The sequence below is a fragment of the Anopheles cruzii genome, chromosome 2 (genome assembly GCF_943734635.1).
Source record: "Anopheles cruzii chromosome 2, idAnoCruzAS_RS32_06, whole genome shotgun sequence".
NCBI lineage: Eukaryota > Metazoa > Arthropoda > Insecta > Diptera > Culicidae > Anopheles > Anopheles cruzii.
The window spans coordinates 21,598,778-21,613,673 of record NC_069144.1 but is presented as its reverse complement, the minus strand read 5'-3'; the positions used below and the strand labels follow the sequence as shown (position 1 = coordinate 21,613,673).

The following is a 14,896-nucleotide window of genomic DNA, read 5'->3' as shown; positions in this document are numbered from 1 at the left end:
TCGAATAGCCCTTGGTATACATTAATTTTATTCCTATAGATAAAATAAAAAATGCCTTAAATTATATAACATTGGGTTTTAAATTCTTCTTCATTTAATTCAAACTATATCTGGTTGAAAGAAAAATTCAGTTCCTGCGCTGTAGAATCCCAGAGGAATGGGACAGAAGGTTACGCAGTTTACGTCTTCCAACATGGCACGGCTTTATGACTTCAAACAAGGCTAACAAGCACCTGAGTAAAACGAGTTGGATCGGAGTTATTACAAAATTACAAGTTATTACAAAATCTCAGTTATCTTGTCAACGAAGGAAACAGCGCATTTAATCGCGTCCTTTCTCGCGTAGAATTCCTGCCATTTCGAATCAACCGGTTCGAAGCCTTTTCGTGGTGAAAACCTCCCCGAGGTGAATAGCGATCATTCGTGTGCTCCGCCTAAAAGTATGCAATCGAACTACACCGGTCGCTTTAGCAATCGGTCGGGCGTGTAGAAAGCAAACGAAATTGTTAAGGAATCGGAGCTTTTCAGGAGATTTACACGGTAAAACTTTTACACCGATAGTTCCTTGATATTTTATCCCAAACTAATCGATACACGGTGAAATTATTATTCCAAATATTTTCTTTATTTCAATCATTTGACTAGCAAATTTTTTAAACAGCTGTTGTTTTATGCATACTATTTATTGATCAATCGGATTTAGTAGTCTTATATTTTAGTGTCCTTTAGCAGTGAAATGATTTATAGGCTCTCATTTTTTAAAATTAACTGATGTAATCGGCTAAATCTTTTCCAAACTCAATATTTACTGTTTTCGGGCACCAGGGCCAAAACCAGTAGCTAACCAAACAAAGTTTAGTATTATTTCTACAGAAAACAATGATTCTGTTAAATACTACATAGAACGATGTGATTGCTCAAAAGTGTGAACCATCAGGTAGGTTAACTAAAGACGTTTCTTTTAAGAATAATGACATCTTAGATCTAGTGTAGGTTGAATTTTAGACAACACATTTTAGATTTGATGTCGAACATTCGGACAAAAGGCTGTGCTGTTACACTTTTGTCAACTGTTTACTTATGACAATCTAACTCTCTTTTTCGACTATTTTACGACGCTTTTCCATCGCGCGTTTAGGTACTCCCTTTATTCGGCATTTTTAATATTACGTATAGAAAGTAAACTTATTTTAGACATTTCATAACTCAATCTACTCTAGAGGTCTCTTAAAATTAAGAGAGAACTCATAGTTTCACATAAGGTTCGAAGCACCTCAAACGAGATAGAATCAAAATGGCGTCTGAACGTCATTTGCCATTAGAACGTGAGACTAACATTCGATATCTTTCGAAAGCGGTTAGAACAATAAATAAAGTTTCTATATTTTTGATTCCATTATGTATAAATAATAAACTTTGTTTTGCGCTGATCCACTGTGTTTTTGTGAGAAAACGAATGAATTGGCACTCACGTTGAATGTGAAATAAATTAAATAACTTTGTTGGAGTCAGGTTAGGCTCTACCCAGAAAGTAGCTGTGATATCGAAAGGGGTGTCAGTTGGGGCCAGGCGGGCACCCGGACCGGGGTATCGGCTGCCGGCTGGGAAGCCCCAGACGTCGTGGTGGTTGCGATGGTCGTCGTTGAGGCGGTCGTTGAGTCACTCGTCGAATCTGTCGTCGTCGATGACGGTGATGTAGTTGTGGTTGTGGTTGTTACGGCCGGAATGCAGATTCCCAGTCTAGCGTTGAAAACGGATCCCTGTCCCGGGCAAACCTGTTCGTAGCCTAACAGACGGCCCAGTACCCGTCGGCACCAGTAGAACTTCGACGGGTCTCCAATCTTCTCGAAGAACCCTTCCTGGTTGCACTTGTAAACGCATCCCTTAGCCAGCTGGCTGAACTCCGAGTGGGCATCGCACTGGTACATCAGAATGTTCCGGAGCACTGGCGGGTTCGTGTCACGGTTAAAATTACAGTACGCGTAGTACTTGGAGTTCTGCGGAAACGGCACGAAGATTGATTGCGCGAACGGGTGACAGTGAACCTTACGACAGATTCTCGATCGGCTGCAGGTCTTCTTGGCCGAGTCGTAGACGTAGTTGTGCGGGCAGCGGAACGCCCGAGAGTTGACGCCGACTTGCGTGCAGTAGTGGAACTTGTGGCAATCGGACGGATCGGGAAACACTCCCAACCCGGTGCAGAGTATGCCTGCGCCGTCTCCAGTGCCGATCCCGCCGACGTCGGCGGTGTTCCTGCACTCCGGGAACAGCGGATCGATCGTGGCGAGGCACGCTCCACCCATATCGAACGCCAGCGTGTGGCAGTACGTCGACGGTGGGCAGTTCTGCTCCGGTAACAAACTCTGGTCAGTTACCCCCGGGATGCACACTCGAACCCGCCGACAGCCCGTGCAGACGATCTGACTCGAGCTGCTACAACTGCCCGTCAAGGACGTGTCGACGAAGGGAGGCGAAAGCTGGGAACCGCTCCCCGGCCAGTACGTGGCTGGGGAGGACAGTTCTGCCGGCTGAATGAGATTGTTCTCCACGGCAGCATAAGACTCTGCGACATCAGCTTCCGCCGCGTAGTCGGGGTAGAGATCCTGTGCAAAGGCTGCGGCCTAAGGAGTTCGAGAATTCCACCGATAAACTCTTGTCGTGGCCAACCACTCACTCACTAGACTTACGGCAAACAGCAGCACGACGCGTAGCCCATCCATTGTGACCACACCGAACTATGGTCACCAGAATACGAGACCTCTGGTACACCTCGACTGTTTGGTGCCGCTGAGGAGGCTTACGGCTTTTATCTCCTACGTCCGACGTAAACAGTTGTGAAACCGTTATTCGGACACAGGTGAGGGTTGTCCCAGTTGCTCATTGTCGGTGCGCCAATTGCTTCTAATCAGGTCGATCAATAGTGCGCGGTGCGTTGGGACTGTCAATAAAGTTTCTAGTTTGCCTATTTGGACCTGTGCAAGAAAGTTGCCCCGAATGCCCGAAATGAAAGTCGAAGTGAAGAATAACGGTGTCAGATGAAGTATGGCCTGATTCTGGGCAGTTCTAATAAGGCACATAAATATTGTGTTGCCGTCACAGCTCACATGTTGCAAAGTTTTGGTTCCTCGTCGAAAGTCAGTCAGGTCTGCTCTAACAGCTGGAGCTCTTAGAAGCGAGTACGATAATATGTGTCAGTGAAAAAATAAAAATTGCCTAGAAATGTAACATGCCTTGGACCCGTTCACGTGGACACACTCGTAGTACTTCTTCTTATCGGCGGAAAACGACCTCTTTTGTGACAAACGAATCTAGAATCACTGCTGCCTGACGTTGTTCTCTCAGGGACACTCGAACATTGCGATTATACGATTGCCCGTAGCTGACTTGGCATCAGTCAAGAATCGTTCGGCGCCACTATTGGTTGTAGCCACTATCTGCCGGACAGCTAAGTCGAGTGTCCGTGTCTACATCTTGTCATATGAAGCTAGGCAAAGTTGTTTAAACGATGCACTAATCACCACAGCTTCCCGCTTACTGGACTGAAACTTATCGATGAATGTACGCTCACTCGGAACTGATCAGTGTTTAGAAGCCTAGTAAACGATTCAATATGCCTCTCTATACCATAATGGGTTTAGTTTAAGCAAACACGACTAGCACATAGTTCACTTTGGCAGGTTGGAACGTGCACGGCGTGCCGCTTCCCATGCTTTTATAGCACCATCTTGCAAGATGTGCGTCGAACGTCAAGTTATCATACTCTGGCCATCAGTTGATAAGATAAAATATCCATCACAAATGCATTGCCTAAAATCGACACATTCGCCATCTGTTTGAAGGGAACCGTCGTGACTCAGGGAAACACAGGGAGGAACATGGAACCCCACAAGGCAATAGAGAACCCCAATTTCAACCTGGACGGAACCCGAAGACCGAATGCCCCTCACTACACATTAGCTTTAAATCAGGTATTTGTGCGTCTGGTATAGGGTGCAGGCTGTTGATTCTGTTGGCTGTGCTGGTGCAGGTCTGAACTTGTGTCTTAACATCTTCCAGCGATTCTTCGGACTCATACATTATTCCACAATTTCGCGTAATGTTTTTATTCACTTTCAATGGGTTCACCCAGTAACAATTTCAGAACGCCCTAAAGATGCAGCGTAATTGAATGAAGCAGCCACAGTTACTTCTTACAGGATCCCACCGTGGCATCAAACGTCAGCGCAGGTGGACAATTTTTTTCGTACAATTCAAGCTGCGTAAGAGAATCAAATGAAGTAAGCAAATGTACCCATACGCAACTTAAGCATCATTCTGAACTGTTACCTTTGTTTTGGAGCTGTACAGGCACTCATAGTACTTGGCCGTGTTGCCAGGGAAGGCGAAGCGGCCATCCGATGGGCACTGGAACTCGCATATCTTGAGGTTGACATTGAATACCTCGTGCTCCCGCGGACACAGAAACACCAGCGGACCCTTCGACGAGCACAGGAAGTACAGCTGCGGGAATGGTGTGTACACGAACCACTTGTCCTTGTTCTTGGTGCAATCGGTCTGGAAACAGTCGGCGCTTTTCGTCTTCAAGAAGCACGATCCGCTCGTCTGGTTGTACACATTGTTCGTAGCTTTACAAGTTTCGGGATAGCTGATCTTGTTTTCGTCACAATACAGGTATCGAGTGCAGTTGGTGGGGTCTGAAAAATGGAATTGAAAATTTTCTTTCGTAAAACTTACTATCATCGAGAGTGTCATACTCTATCCACGGACCTGGGTAGTATCCAGGCGCTCCTAGCGGACACAAATCGTCGGACGAGAGGCAAACCGATTGTGGGTCCGGAGTTGGCGAGCAAATACCGGCCCCGACGCAGTACGGACTGTCGGGAGTCGCATCCTGGCAACGGTACTCCGTCAGTATGGTCTGATCGTAGCTGCAAACCTTCACAGTGCTGCAGTCAGTACAGCCTAGCCGTTCTCCAGCAGCACAGGTTCCTCCAACGGCCCTTTTCGATGCTAGCCTGCGTGACAGGGCAGTCGCCTGTTTTGTTTTAAATTAAAACCAATTGGAGAAGTGAGATAATTTTCGTTAAACTAGATTTAGACACTGTACCTCCACGGCTCCTACAACCGCAACAATCACTAATGCGAGAACCAGTACACGGCACATTGTTGCTGTTCGTTTGAAAACCACTGGCGACTGCTACGCTACGGCCTATGTTTTTATAATCCACCTCGGATCCACCACTGTTCACTCTTTGCTAAGGTAATTTCGTTTGTTTACCGGACGATATACGCAAAAGAGATAAGCGGGACTACCGAAATTTAAAAAACACCATGAACGGATCATATGAGGATATCTATTCGAGGCCATAACACTATAAAGTGAACGATAACGTGAATAAATATGAATACTGAAACAATTCTTAGAAAATGCTCAGAAAGTGTTAATATTCGCTCGCCTGTTGTAAACCGCATTAGTCCTTCTATTGCCCAAGTAACCGCATCGAATTTAAAACATTAGCATCTTTAAGTATTTTTTGGCAATAATGTATTTCATTATTCATTCTTTTATTTCAATACAATCGAAGACTCGCGTAGTACTTAAAGAAATATCGCAATAGCAGGGATGTTTCATAAATTGTCGATCCGAGCATTGTTGTTCGTTGCATAAAAAAAGCCGAAGACCGAATTAACAATCATCTTAAGAAATGCCTCGCTTAACCCTCTACGGGAGATTGGGTGGAAATCTGCTGGGAACTGTCAAGATAATCTACGACACCGTAAAAGCGCACGCACTATAACCTTGACCAGATGTTTCGGTGCGTTCTTTTAAAACCTTGCGGTGCGATCTAATGCCAGCTGTGTGCTTATCATTTTCGAGCAGTTCTTAGAATTTGGACTATATTTATAGTCTGCGGACAACAATTCGTACTGCATAAGTCCTACTGCAAATCCTGGAGCAAAAAAAAATCGTGTCAACTTCCTGTCCACAAAGTTCACTTGCCGGCCTTGTGAGTGCCGGCCTTATCAAACAACCCAAAATTAGCAAAACTGGTCTCACTTTCTTTTGTTTGTGCTATTAGTTTCATACAGTTAGTAAGTGACAAGTTCTACGTTTTGTTGCGAATTGCATGTTTTTAATCTCCCTTCGCGTTACTCAGCATATACAACCCCGCAGAAGCTTACAAAATAAAACAAGGTTCAACCTAATTTCTTTAAACCATGTAAAACGGTATTCGCAATAATACTATCGGCGATTTATGAATAATGATTTTTTAACAACCGCTTATTTTGACGTGTTATCTGAGACAAGTTTTCAATTTTTATTATGGTTGCCTGTTTTGTGTTCGGAATTGAGCTTCTGGGGCAAAAATATTGTTTAACCCTTTAACTTTGATGAGTTCTTAACCGCCTGGTGTAAGCATTTTTTAAGTGAAGGATGCTGAACATAATTACTGTAGCTTAAACAAAAATAAACAGAAATATTAAACATTTACTATTTAGTTGTAATTTATTTAATATAACAATTCGACAATGGGCAACAGAGTCTAGTTGACAAAAAAAACTTAGCTAACTTAACAAAGCCCAAGCTAACCTAACATTGCGACTGGCGAATTTATGAGTAACCTTAAACAGAAATATTAAACATTTTGGTGTATACGAGGTGTGATCAATAATTTTCGCGACATTTGAATTTTCTCGGGCTTCGTATATCCGATTTTCGATTTTTTTATGGAGTTAGGTTACTACACATGTCAGTAACTTATGGTGAACAGTTCGGCCATTTTGAGTAATCAGTCAATTTTTGACAGCTGTTTTGCTTGGACGTGTTTTGGCTCATCGTCGATTTTTGTGTACTCCAAAAGTAATTGACCACGAAGCTGTAATTTGAGTTTTGGAAAAAGGAAAAAAACAGGAAAAAGTTACAGGGGGCCAAATCTAGAGAATACGGTAGCTTTGGCATCATTAGTGTGTTGTTTTGGCCAAAAATTCGCGCAGAAACCACGATGTGTGAGGAGGGGCGCGACAACCAATTTCGGGTTTCCCACAAATTCGGGCATTCGTAACGGATTGCTTCGGACGAATTGCGCATAACTTGCAGGAAATATTCTTTATTGACCATTCTGTCTTCTGGCAACAACTCATAATCCACCACGACCCTGCAATCGAAGAAAATTGTAAGCAAAACTGTTCACATTCGACCAAACTTGGCGTTTGGAAGTTCACATCTTCTCGGACCTCTAACAAAATTTTGAACCACTGATAAGCAATGCTTTTGGTCTTAAAAGCTTCACCATAAGACACAGCCAACACTTCGATTGCGTCCGAGCTCTTAATTTCGTTTTTCACACAGAATTTGATAAAGATTCTTTGCCATCAATTTTTTGGAAGAGATAAAAATCGACGATGAGCCAAAACACGTCCAAGCAAAACAGCTGTCAAAAATTGACTTATTACTCAAAATGGTCGAACTTTTCACCATAAGTTACTGACATGTGTAGTAACCTAACTCCATAAAAAAATCCAAAATCGGATATACGTAGCCCGAGAAAATTCAAATGTCGCGAAAATTATTGATCACACCTCGTATGTGTATCAGTTCATATGTTTGATATGTTTATTAGTTCCAGTTATCCCTTTATCCAGTTGCTTTGTCCCTATTTTATACAGTAAAGTTGCCTTTCTGAGAAACGTATTCCTATTCAAAAGAATACTCCAAAGTTCTGTTAATAGTTAATAGTTCTGTTAATTTTCACCACAATTGACTAAAGTTTAAAACATAAAATTTAACACAAACAGATATGTCAAGTCGGCAGTTCGTAGGGTCTGAATAAAGTTAAAAAATTACATTAAAGCCAACGACAACGCCATGGTACTCTGTGCTCGTGGGGAAATTGAAACAAACCAGGATGTAGTATCCAGGTGAACCGAGGGGACATAAATCGTCGGACTCTGAGCAATCAGCATTCGCGGCAGGGGCATCCAAGCAAACACCGGCCCCGACGCAGTAGTATTGTTCGGAGTCACAGCTTGGCAGCGATTCAACATTCGCCTGTTGAAGAGGATTGAAATCCAGCAGGATGGCTGAGGATACTTTTCCGCTCAATTTAACAACTTTACCTAAATTTCTGCAACAAGCTACTGATTTTCAGTACACCGCTCCTTCTCTGTTTATAAGCATCCTACTTAGTTTAATAAGCTCCCAACTAATGAACTTGGAAACAATTTTGTTTGTTGATACATGCTTCAAATAAGATAACCAACGTTGCAAAACACGGGCTTGGGAAAATTTTGCTCAGCAGCTAAAAATTGAAGGTTTTCTAAAAATAAATACTCACTTTGAGATTTTTTTAGAAAGTTTCTTGGAATGAAAGGCTTAATTTAAAATTGAGAAGGTTTTATATGTAAACCTAAAAATTAATTAATTTTCAAATAACCAAACCGAAGTCGTCTTATTGTCAATCTTAAACATAGGCATAGTTTATTTTGCCAATAATAACTAGAACTTATGCAATCGTTACAGCTGGCCTTATGTTGTTTCTGAAGATGTTATATAAAATCATTTGTTCTTGTCTGGTCTTAGATTCTAAATGCATTCAGATTTGACGAATGGCTTTAAACTACGCAATCGTCCATCGGCAATTCCAAAATAAACAAATGTGCGTGTGACATTGAACAAAGTTATTAATTCCTAATGTCATGCAATGTTATTCTAGGTTTAGCTACAGGATCAATCCTCCACAGGAACTTGCATTACTTGCACATTGTAATGTTCTTCGAATTATCTGTAGAAGTTATTGTGAAAGTATAAAATACATCAATAAGTAACAGACCGCAACAATACTAAACTGAAGCTCTTTTTTTCTTAGAGGAACGGAAAGAACTGTATTTATATAAACAAAAGCCATGAAATATAATTCAACTACGATAAAATATGATAAAAACACGTAGCCGTTTGGAAACACAAAAACTGATTTATGAAGCTTACATTATGTAACATTAACCACCTTTTGTTTGATAAATTCAACAGACAAATTATTTGTTTATTGACAAAAGCTTTCTCCTTTCATTACAATCCTTCTTTGGAACAAACAAATACAAATCCTCAGATAAGTCGTACAATAACATTGCAGCGACTCTGTGTCCACTCTTGAATCCACTATTAAGAGGCACTATTACCAGGGATCATTGGGGCAGGTACAACACACATGTGCTTCGTGTCATCGAACTCCAACCCAGGAAGACAGGACTGCTCGAATAGTTGGAACTAATAGGGAATAGGTAAATATATGCGTCATAAGTTCTGTTAGCCGAATGGCATCGGAGTCCACACTCACCCCTCCGGTAGCGGTAGGCAGACACATGTAGTAGCGCGAAGTATCGCCCGGATAGGCAAAGTTGCCGCTTTTGGAGCAGGCAAACTCGCAGGCTTTCTTGCCCTCGACGAACACCTCATTCTCTCCACACTCGAATATCATTGGCCCCGAAGTGCCGCAGAATATGCTCAGCCGGGGGTCAGGCTTGTACGCGTACCACTTGTTCAGCTGGCCGGCAGCATTACAGTTGACCTGGAAACAGTCGGCGGCGGTCTTCTTCAGTGACCACGACTGGGCCGTGAAGTTAAACACATAGTTCGATGTGGGACTTGACATTTTGACTGTTTTCTTGCTCGCGTCACAGAAGACCGCCTCGCTGCAGTTGGCAGGATCTGTAACAAACGGCAAGAATTGTTGAGGTTCCGGTACTGAGGAGCGAACTGAAGGAGGTTTCCCATACCTGGGTAGGCTAGATTGCCGGCGGGACACAGTTCACTCTCCGTTTCGCACGCAGCATTCACCGTGACCGAACAGACTCCTTTGCCAGTGCAGTACGGACGAGACGTATCGACCGAAGAACACTCATACCCACCGACATTTTCTTTTCCGTAGCTGCACACCTGCACAGGGAAGATGATGAACTTGAGGATCTTTCGGAACACTACTTCTCCGTTTCCCGGGCCTTACCATTACGCTCGTACAAGATCCACAGACGATGCGATCTCCGGTGCATTTTTCCGCAGCCGTGTCTCCACTGGCGGGTTCAAATGCAGCCCTTTTTTTCGGTACCTCAAGGGACACGTCACCGGCAGCCTTTACCTGTACGGCCGCCAACGCACAGAGCACCACTGCGTACCCGACACCCTTCATGTTGGAGGCTGGCTGAGCAAAACGTTGGTTTATCCAGCACCAACGTCGTTTTTATATCGTTCACCGTTTTCGGGAAGTTCTGCCCAAAAGTACACCCTCGCCGCTACGTGGTGCTGTGACTTTCGGCGAAAATTTTACTATGCAATGGTATTTACCAGATAAGATAAGATGCACACCCGCAGCGTCTTCCCGCTATCGGGGAAGAAGGGGACTCACCTTAACCTCAACTGAATTATTCGACTACTTTCGGCACTTAGTAGCCATAATTGGTTGCGTTCTAGGAACCTCTTACCCAGGAAGTTACCGCGATGAGATAATAAGCCTGATATCAAATGCATAGCCATGTGCTGAAGGTTAGAACTCAAGGTTAAAGTGTTTGCCAATTCTTGTCCTACTTATGATACGTATTTGGCATTATGATCCTGGAGGGTTCGTTGTCATCTTTTTTGAATTTCAAAAGTGTGGAACCCTTCGGAATTGAGGATGCAGTCATTTATTAGATAGATAGTATGCCTAATCGAGTCCAGGTCTGCTTCTTCAGTCCAATATGTGTCAGATACCCGCCTCGTGAGTTTTAAGTTACGCCATGCTTGGCTGAGTCAGTACCCCGCTGCGGTTACTACCTTGAACTCGATACCTTCAACCAGTTCAGTCTCCAGTGAGCGTTTTATGAGCTTACCATGAAAGCAATGGTACATAAGGGCTGCACGCGTCGTCTAACTCAGTCATCGATAAGCATGTGGGTCCCGCTAGTTTAAACAATCCCTCCACTCCCCTGTTTTATAGTCGGATGTCCCATTGGGGGTCGGTCCCTTTGGGGGTGTTTCTGGGCCGAAATTGGTCCACACCTTCCGTTGGATAGGTTCCAATAGGGTATCTGGTCTGTTGGCTACGTTTCTATTGGAAAGATCATGGAAGATGCTTTTCATGCAAACATTTATCCCGAAAAAACGTCAAAATTCAATATTTACAGTTTTTCGAGATCAAAACAAACCCTATAGTACTATGGTCAAACAAATTCCAACTTATAATCGCCATGTGACGCAGATACCAGATATTTGCGAAAGATACGGGAACGCTGCAGTTCTTACGATCTGTGATCTCTCCCTTTCCCCTGTCTCTCTCTCTCTCTCGGTCTATTCTCTTGAGTATCGTGAAAACTGCATCCTCGGTTTATCTAATTCGACGAAACTAACGTGACCCATATTGCAGTTCTCGGTTGCGTCGGAACGCTATTTAAATGCAATCCGGGCCAGGCTCGTTGCAGTTCTTCATGATGCAGCTCACGGTAGTGTTACTCTTACTAGGTGCTGTAACGGCACTGTACCAGGCCATGACCTACGGACAAACCCCGAACCTTAGCGTAAGCACCAGAGAGTTCGTCAAGAAAGAGTGTGACGGCGTGAAATCGTTCATCTGTGACTCGTGCACCTCCCGGAAGCCGTGCATCAATGGTGTCGAAGTCAACCCCACCATTAATTGCGGTGCCGGTCTCTACTGCATCGAAAGCACCTCCTCCGACCGGTGCGGTCCCACGCCGTCTGCTGTTTGTCTTCAATCAACGGCCAGCACCTCGTTCACGTGCAGAGCTACCGGAGTCCTGCCCGGTTTGTGGTGTGCTCGTCCTTCGCGGCCAGCTCGGCAAAGTTTTCCACTTCAGACTCACCGCAAAGTGTCTCTTCTGCAGATCCCAACAACTGTAACAACTACCATGTGTGTCTGGCCGTTGGCGAAGCTTCCAGCATCTACAACTGTCCGCCGGGATACGTTTTCAGCATTGCGTCAGCTGGCTGCATCCGTCAGGTGTCGGCGGCCAACTGTGTGACCGTAACGTGCCCGGCCGGGGAACCCGCCTATGTCCTTTACGGCACCACTCGCCAGTACTACGTCGTATGCGATGGCACGAATCGTCCTACGCAGGTCCTGAAGTGCCCGAACCAGTCCTTTTTTACGTTCTTCGCGTCGAGCACCCGCTTCGGCGAGTGCGTCTATACGTGCTCCGGGCAGGGCAACTATCCGAACAGCAACAATCCCAGCAGCTACTTCCAGTGCTACCTGCTGAATGGCCGTATCGTCTACACCGAGGTGGATTGCCCGCAAAATACGGTGTTCAATCAAACCTTGCGGTACTGCGTGAGGGCTCAGTAGAAGGAGTGCATCACCACTGTACTGGCCAATACGTTGAAACAAGGATTTCTCCTAAACTCGTTTTTGTTACGTTTTCCTGGTTACTACTGTAATTATTAAGAGTAGTTTTTTTAAATGTTTTTGCTGATATACAGACGATGTGTATAAAAAGGCAAAAGCTAACGAGTTTTATTATTTTCCAATAATACTTACGAACAAGAACGAATTTTGTCGATAGAAAAGAATTAAATTATATATATATAAATTTTGCGTTGAGCGCATCATACTTTGTTCTGGTTTACTTTCATTCACCGCGACATCTGCCCCGCGAAATGTTTAACAATTGCTCCGAACATGAGGGGACATGATTTTTAATGGCCACGGTCAACAATGTGTCGAACTGTTTCAGTTTCGTGCCTTTCAGTTCACAGTTGGTTAAGCAGCCAGATTCCATGTACAAAAATAATGTTCAGTTGTGTTCACATTGATGTACCGCTACTTTAACTGACAACAACAAAATACACGGATGAGGCAGCGCAAACGAAACGGGACGGTCGAAATCCTCCGTGCGTAAAAGGTAAGTAACAATGTTGTTGGGACGTTTCGAACAAATTTCTGCATTGCATCACATGTACTGTAATTAGGTAGAGAGCATCATTTTTGTGTAACGTTTATTTAGTTTTATGGGTTTTTTAACGAAATTTGTATTCTTCTCAAAAGGCTACACAGGAAATGTAACCAGTAGAAGGGCTGAATGAAACATAAATGAATAATGGAATATTCAAGAATAATAATATTCTGCTGCGTCAGTTAAAAAACTCCATGCAAATTGTATGAGAAACTACCATCCTATGTAAATCCCTAATGGGTAATGTCCAAATCATTATCCTTGATTTTTTAAATTTATGAATTTGCTGGGTTGATTTCTTTATATCTGACCTTGATCGCGGTTGATAAAAAATCATACGAAAACTTATAAAACTTTTAATTAAATTACCACTATAAGTCTAGTAGTTATCCTGCTTTCAACGACAAATAACTTAGAAGTAACCTTTGGAGGTCGTCCAATTACAAACCATATTCAAACACAGATGCTTAAACTGTTCAAATTCTAGAAAACACCCGCAAGAAGCGCAACTGCTCGGCGATAAGAGACCACAGTAAAGATGTATGGCTAGATGCGGGTATATGCCGGAAATGAATTGCCAACACCGCTGGGAATCGTACAACTTTATCTCCCCAGTGCAACAGCTGATGCCGTAAAAGACCGATAAGACTAATTGCTGCGTTTAGAGATAGGCAAAACAGGGCAAAAAGGTAAACTCTTGCCAGGAGTTCCATGAAAACAGGATTAACTTCTGCACCGGGTGCTACTGATTCCGAACAACAACGGAGCAGGCATTATAAGCGAGGCCGCAAGTAATCGTCGCGACTAGTGACACTCGAAATGGTATCTGTTGCAGCGCTGCTAGTCATCGTGCTGCTGGCTGTGGTCACGCTCGGCCATGCGGACCTGGAGTCGGAAGTCCCAGGAGTTCCCGGGACGCTAGCGAACGCCAGTGTACCCCAGCTGAGGGCCGCCACCATTACCGGGGTCTGCGATGGAACGAAGCAAATCGTGTGTGCCTCGTGCAGCAGCATCCGAGTGTGTTTGGGCACCACCCCCGGCCAGGATGTGACGGTGGTTTGCCCAACCGACCAGCCATACTGTAACTACGGTACCACCTCGGATCGCTGCTCCACCGAGCCGATCCCGACCGTGTGCAGTGATCCGGCCGCGAACGCTCCCGTCACCTGCTCGGCTGTGGGCAAATTTCCAGGTACGTCCTGTGGGTCCTGACTCCGTGAATCGTGCGGTTCATGTCCACTCCACCACTCCCCAAATTAGATGCTAGCAATTGCCGCATCTATCACGGCTGCCTGAGTACGGGGGCCAGCTCATCGATCTACACCTGCCCCAGCGGATACGTCTTCAACCCGGCGGTGGAGCTGTGTGCATTCGAGAATGTATTCTCCCGCTGCGTAACCCTACGCTGTGCGGCCAACTTCGTCGGCCACGTCCGGTACGGTAACTCACTGCGCTTCTACGGGTTCTGCGACGGCACCGGACTGGCTCCGATCATGTTCAAGTGCCCGGATCGGGCCCGCTTCACCTTCGCCACGGGATCCAGCTTCGGCGAGTGCGTGTACGTGTGCCCGGCCCAGGGCAACTTCCCCAACAGCAACGACCCGGCCACTTACTTCCAGTGCTTCTGGGCCAACAGGCGCTTGCGGTACAACCTGGTGCACTGCCCGACGGGCCTAACATACAACGCCACTCTGCGGTTCTGCAGTTAAGCTGCCCAGGAAATGCAGCAGACTTCTGGCGGCCGTAAAGTCCTTACATTGAACGCCTCACCTAGTTTTTTGAGGAGCTCCTCAATACGATAAAATAAATTTTGATCACCCATTTTCACGAAGTGCACATACGTTTCGTGTGTGCACATACGTTTTAGTGTTGTAATTAAACTATGAGACAAACCATTGAAAATGAAGCGTATTTTCTTCAAATTAGAAAGAAAGTTTAAGAAATCAGAAAATATTTT

At 44.5% G+C, this 14,896-nt stretch overlaps 4 protein-coding genes across 4 annotated transcripts; 2 read left to right on the top strand and 2 right to left on the bottom strand.

Annotated features, from left to right (window-relative positions):
- Positions 1–4,183: 4,183 nt before the first annotated feature.
- Positions 4,184–5,164, bottom strand: LOC128278663 (uncharacterized). The gene is made up of 4 exons (XM_053017394.1): positions 5,108–5,164; positions 4,768–5,035; positions 4,327–4,694; positions 4,184–4,255 (listed from the first exon to the last, which is right to left on the bottom strand). Exons 1-4 carry the CDS (start codon positions 5,162–5,164, stop codon positions 4,184–4,186), a joined length of 765 nt encoding a protein of 254 aa, XP_052873354.1.
- A 3,945-nt stretch (positions 5,165–9,109) lies between these two features.
- On the bottom strand, positions 9,110–10,184 carry LOC128268168 (uncharacterized). Its single transcript, XM_053005194.1, has 4 exons — positions 10,002–10,184; positions 9,775–9,934; positions 9,336–9,706; positions 9,110–9,265 (listed from the first exon to the last, which is right to left on the bottom strand). Exons 1-4 carry the CDS (start codon positions 10,182–10,184, stop codon positions 9,161–9,163), a joined length of 819 nt encoding a protein of 272 aa, XP_052861154.1. The 3' UTR covers positions 9,110–9,160.
- A 1,280-nt stretch (positions 10,185–11,464) lies between these two features.
- LOC128267452 (uncharacterized) lies at positions 11,465–12,597 on the top strand. Its single transcript, XM_053004283.1, has 2 exons — positions 11,465–11,791; positions 11,872–12,597. The coding sequence occupies exons 1-2, from the start codon at positions 11,518–11,520 to the stop codon at positions 12,330–12,332; spliced, it is 735 nt and encodes a 244-aa protein (XP_052860243.1). The 5' UTR covers positions 11,465–11,517; the 3' UTR covers positions 12,333–12,597.
- Positions 12,598–13,718: 1,121 nt separating this feature from the next.
- Positions 13,719–14,834, top strand: LOC128278014 (uncharacterized). The gene is made up of 2 exons (XM_053016644.1): positions 13,719–14,131; positions 14,200–14,834. The coding sequence occupies exons 1-2, from the start codon at positions 13,759–13,761 to the stop codon at positions 14,646–14,648; spliced, it is 822 nt and encodes a 273-aa protein (XP_052872604.1). The 5' UTR covers positions 13,719–13,758; the 3' UTR covers positions 14,649–14,834.
- Positions 14,835–14,896: the final 62 nt, after the last annotated feature.

Excerpts from the sequence above, each read along its gene's own strand:
- LOC128278663 (XM_053017394.1), bottom strand. The coding sequence starts at position 5,164 with ATGTGCCGTGTACTGGTTCTCGCATTAGTGATTGTTGCGGTTGTAGGA. Across the intron at positions 4,695-4,767 it reads AGCGCCTGGATACTACCCAG|ACCCCACCAACTGCACTCGA; the intron begins GTCCGTGGATAG and ends TCCATTTTTCAG. Across the intron at positions 4,256-4,326 it reads TGTACAGCTCCAAAACAAAG|CTTGAATTGTACGAAAAAAA; the intron begins GTAACAGTTCAG and ends TCTCTTACGCAG.
- LOC128268168 (XM_053005194.1), bottom strand. The coding sequence starts at position 10,184 with ATGAAGGGTGTCGGGTACGCAGTGGTGCTCTGTGCGTTGGCGGCCGTA. Across the intron at positions 9,935-10,001 it reads GATCTTGTACGAGCGTAATG|GTGTGCAGCTACGGAAAAGA; the intron begins GTAAGGCCCGGG and ends TTCCCTGTGCAG. Across the intron at positions 9,707-9,774 it reads CGGCAATCTAGCCTACCCAG|ATCCTGCCAACTGCAGCGAG; the intron begins GTATGGGAAACC and ends CGTTTGTTACAG.
- LOC128267452 (XM_053004283.1), top strand. The coding sequence starts at position 11,518 with ATGACCTACGGACAAACCCCGAACCTTAGCGTAAGCACCAGAGAGTTC. Across the intron at positions 11,792-11,871 it reads AGCTACCGGAGTCCTGCCCG|ATCCCAACAACTGTAACAAC; the intron begins GTTTGTGGTGTG and ends TCTCTTCTGCAG.
- LOC128278014 (XM_053016644.1), top strand. The coding sequence starts at position 13,759 with ATGGTATCTGTTGCAGCGCTGCTAGTCATCGTGCTGCTGGCTGTGGTC. Across the intron at positions 14,132-14,199 it reads GGCTGTGGGCAAATTTCCAG|ATGCTAGCAATTGCCGCATC; the intron begins GTACGTCCTGTG and ends TCCCCAAATTAG.